The 4355-nt window shown below is 33.4% G+C and overlaps 1 protein-coding gene across 1 annotated transcript; it reads right to left on the bottom strand.

Annotated features, from left to right (window-relative positions):
- Positions 1-84: 84 nt before the first annotated feature.
- mago (mago, exon junction complex subunit) lies at positions 85-3978 on the bottom strand. The gene is made up of 4 exons (XM_027383611.2): positions 3822-3978; positions 2178-2236; positions 1703-1896; positions 85-1265 (listed from the first exon to the last, which is right to left on the bottom strand). The coding sequence occupies exons 1-4, from the start codon at positions 3910-3912 to the stop codon at positions 1166-1168; spliced, it is 444 nt and encodes a 147-aa protein (XP_027239412.1). The 5' UTR covers positions 3913-3978; the 3' UTR covers positions 85-1165.
- Positions 3979-4355: the final 377 nt, after the last annotated feature.

Below are 4355 nucleotides of genomic sequence, written 5' to 3'. Positions count from 1 at the left end.
TTAAAGCCAAAGGCTTTCATTGTTATTTTCTTTCATTATCTGATTAATTTTACCATGGAATGTCTTAGGATTAGATACACATCATTTGGGTTCTGTAAAGCACATTTTATTTTTCATGGAATTGCTTTGATTATAATACACATCACAACTTCTTCTCATCTGTAAATTCTTTGCTTGTCTTAAACTTAGTCTGTTTCTTCACTATGCATTGTGGAAAAACGGTTTTGAGGTCTTTTGTATTCAGTCAAGTAGTGCATTAGGAATTTTTACCAGTTTATACAGAATTTTTATTAAGCAATACAAGATAATTTTTTTGTTGCATTACAAAATTAATTTCAAAAGTAGTATAAGCACAGTGCATCTGTCCTTTCAATTATTTTTAATTACATGTGCTAATGGAAGTCCTATTATAACAGTTAAAACAAAAAGTATTTTAACCTCTTTCCTACCTCAGGCACAATAATACGCTTCTCTCTTTTTCTAGCTAATCTGTAAGCTTTAGCTTTTCTGATGTGTACAGTTCTAATGGTATAGTTGTCATTTTATATTTTCCATGGAGAGTATTCTTACAAAATATACAATTTGGATTCAAAGTGGACATATTTTTTCATTTTTATGCTGGTACAAGATGTCTGTAAATATTATTTTGAATAATGTATACTGATATGTATTTTATACACTTAATAAATGTGCCTATGCTGATCTAATGTAAAATTTAACCCTTATAAAATATCAAAATACAATAATATAAATATTTTTCCTATAATATTTGCAAAGGCTGTTATGGGAGAATAACAGTAACTGGCAAATATGTTATTATTTTAATACAAGTTCTTAATGAAAAGAATTGAACAATCAATCACTTAAATTTGTCTTAAAACAGAAGGAAAACTTGCTTAATATGTAAATTAAATATTATATTATGATAACCTTACATTGTATATGATTAAGTAAAAAATCATACTGCATATGACTGCTGAAAAAAGAAAAGAAAAGAAAAGACAAAGTAAAGTAAAAATTTGAACATACCCTTTATTTAAAAGCCAGAAAGTGTGCCTTTATTTTTTTTTCTTTGTTTGGAGGGTTTCCTGACAGTTATAAAAGTGACCAAAAATATGTCTTCCATTGCTGACAACCCATTTGACGTCACAAGCTTGTATCCTCTTTAAATGGGCTTGATCTTAAAGTGGAGACCAATCAATGAGAACACCAGGCACTTCAAGTCCTGCACAAGGTAATAGAAGCATCTCAAACCATCTGGGTCTCTGTGATAAAAACAGGAATACAGGAATAAAACATCAACAATAACAGTTTTAAAATGAAAAACTGCAACCTCTATAATCATTATCAAGAAAAATTGCAACCTCTATAATCATAATCAAGGAAAATTAAGACATTTAAATATTAATAGTTATAGGGTAAAAATTTTGAGTAATCATCAGAAGTGTACATGTAGATAGCTAATTTTGTATTTTGTAATGTCTAGAACAGAATATAAAATAAAATTTAGAAAAAATCAAATAGTTGAAGAAAAAAAATTATACAAAAGTAAATAATTATGGTAAGAATCATGAAAACATTCACCTCTAATAGACTCATATTTAAATTAGTAAAACATATCTAAAACTAATAATGTTTAGATAGCACCTTTCCAATCTTTTGTTTTCTTTTCTCTATATTGATTGATAAATACAACTCTTACTTGGAGTTATTAACATCGACGAGGGAGCCAATCTTGGAGGTAGTGAAGGAGATGTGTTCATCACCAATGACAATCTCTAGCTCCTGCCTGCCCACACGGTCAGGCTGTGGCCAAAGTGCGTCATCTTCCTGCATGATCTCCGAGTCATCAATGATTCTCTTGAGCTCTTCCATGACACATCTATGAACATATGCCTGGAAGCAGGAGGGAGAGAGTAAAAAAATAAAATATAGAGAAAATTTACTACTAAGAAGAAAAATGAGAAAAGCATTACCAGCTATACAATTCAAATTCTGCTGAGACTACAATGAAAGATTTTCACATGATAAAGGTGTTATAGCTTTGGTTTCAGCTATGAAATTAAAGCACTGATTTCAGCCCTATCTCAGATATAAATAGATGCATACACATTTTTTGTGTGTGTGGTGTGTAGGGAGGTCTGTCCATGTCCACATGATTTAAACAAAATACCAACCTCTTTACGGATCATAACATCATTCTTGTAGTTGGAGTTGTTGGCATATCGAAGCTTGCCTGATAAAGACAGAAAACAAAGACCTTTTAATATTTCTTGGAAAAAAAGAAGAATCAGAAAATAAAGAGAAAGAATAACAAAGGAATAATTTAGAGAATTGTTAGGAAAAGAGGAATGTATTCATACAGAATGCAACATACAAGGTAAAAGGTGAAACAACTCTTATTTTCATATCATATTCAGTTAAACTACTGATCCATATCCATACTCATAGATCCCAATTACAATCTCAATCACCACCTATCAACTAATTAGCAATAAACCAAAAACTAATCAATACAAGACTAAATCACTGCAGTAATGATCAGAAAGTTGTGCAACAAATAATAGTTTGGTACACTTGATGGGAAAATGTAATTGAAAATATAAAGAAAGGGAAAAAATTCACTCACTTATTCACAAAATAATCTATGCTGAACAATAATGTTATAAATGAAGGAAATAAGACCCAATAAATGCACGGCGGTGAGCAAGTCCACAGCAATCTAAAGGCGGAGCCCCCGACAGGGAAATACAGCAATCTAATGGGTATCTAGAGGGTGAAGCACCGTGATTTGAAGTTTTGGCTCATACAGCAATGTTTGTGGATTTGTTAGGAATACCTAGAGTATCTGAGTTGGTGCAGTCACTAAATTTTATATAATTTGAGATAGAAAATAACAGATTTACACATTTTATAACATGCATAATTGAAACAAGGATAATAATTGGAAGTTTAGCTGGTAGTGTGAAACTTTAAAATTACTGCGGCTTTTAGAAGCATTTATACTCTGAATTTTTCTGAATCGCTTAAGATGATTACAGTGCAATATCAATACGTCAACCAGGTTTGTTTTTCAACACATTTCAAGTAGTGAGAAACAACAATCGGCAGGGGGTCTGGGGGGCAGAGCCACTGACTTGGGAAATTTGGTGATTGTGAAGGGGCTAGGGAGCAAAGCCCCAGGTTAGGAAGATTTTTGGTTCATGAGACGATTTTTGTGGTAGTCTATACAAAAAATCCTTTGCATCAAATCTAAAAACTGTAACAATACCTAAATACTAATGGCAATAGCTACCGGTATGGCAGAAAAGTCCTCAACTGGTGTCCTGCACATACGTGGTGAAACAAGCAAGATATGAGATGATACCACGCTCAATTAGGTTAGGCTAGTACTTATTACCCGGAAATAACCTTTATATGTACATACACACGTGTGCCATATGCCTAACCACTACAAATTGGATACGGCTGCCATGTGTAACCTCGGCCAATATTAATTCTAATGCCAACGAAATTATTTCAAAAGTAGAAACAGACGCCGCTTTGACATGCAACTTTCTACTCCAGTCTACATTTCTGAAAACCTTCTCCCTGACCTTTTTTCCCATCAATACCATCCAAAAAATCCTCTATGACACATAATAAAACAGATCTGGAGAATGTAGGAATCAATAACATTACAAATATCCATAAAAACAAGGATTTCCGGAACATAAACAAACGCCGAGACTTTCTACTACCTTGTCGCCTTCCTTCACAAAACCACTTTTGTCCCACAAATATTCGACGGAACCTTCTTAAAACCTCATGCACATACTTACCATCTGGTCTAAACTCAAACTCAAGGAATTCGTGTCCAAATTTGCCTTTGTGGCCGACATAATACCGGATATAGAAGTCGTTGGAGCCCATCGCGCGTCAACGTGTGCGGCGGCGTTGGGCTGTTGGAGAGAGTGTTGGAGGAGGATCACTTTTTGTTGGAGAGAGCCTGATTTCTTGTAGTTTCAGTTCTTTGATTATTTTACATACATTTGGATGTGTATGTCAATTAGCTCACTCTCTATTTCGAATTCATAGAACGTAAGCTAAAGTAGCCTTTCTGTTAGAGAGTGATACAGATTTTTTGTTGTTGGAGAAACTTTAATTTCTTGAAAATTTTCCTTTGTGCGTTCCTTGCATGGGTTGGTTTTGCGTTTAAAAGTTAAATAACTTTGTCATTCCTATTTAGCCGCATCGCATGGTCTAAAGCGGCGTCTGTGTTGGAGAGACTTATTTTCTTATAAATTTCCTGTTTTTCGTGTTTGGTTGTGAGTTATACCTGTTTCTGCTTATAGAAGTACATGTTTTTTTTTCAT

Source organism: Penaeus vannamei, chromosome 42 (assembly GCF_042767895.1).
Source record: "Penaeus vannamei isolate JL-2024 chromosome 42, ASM4276789v1, whole genome shotgun sequence".
Classification (NCBI taxonomy): domain Eukaryota; kingdom Metazoa; phylum Arthropoda; class Malacostraca; order Decapoda; family Penaeidae; genus Penaeus; species Penaeus vannamei.
This window is presented reverse-complemented; position numbering and strand designations above follow the sequence as displayed.

What these genes read in the sequence shown, in the direction of transcription:
- mago (XM_027383611.2), bottom strand. Translation starts at nt 3,912, where the DNA reads ATGGGCTCCAACGACTTCTATATCCGGTATTATGTCGGCCACAAAGGC. An exon ending in GTTTGAGTTTAGACCAGATG is followed by an intron (nt 2,237 to 3,821) that starts GTAAGTATGTGC and finishes TGTCTTTATCAG; the next exon opens with GCAAGCTTCGATATGCCAAC. An exon ending in ATGTTATGATCCGTAAAGAG is followed by an intron (nt 1,897 to 2,177) that starts GTTGGTATTTTG and finishes TCCTGCTTCCAG; the next exon opens with GCATATGTTCATAGATGTGT.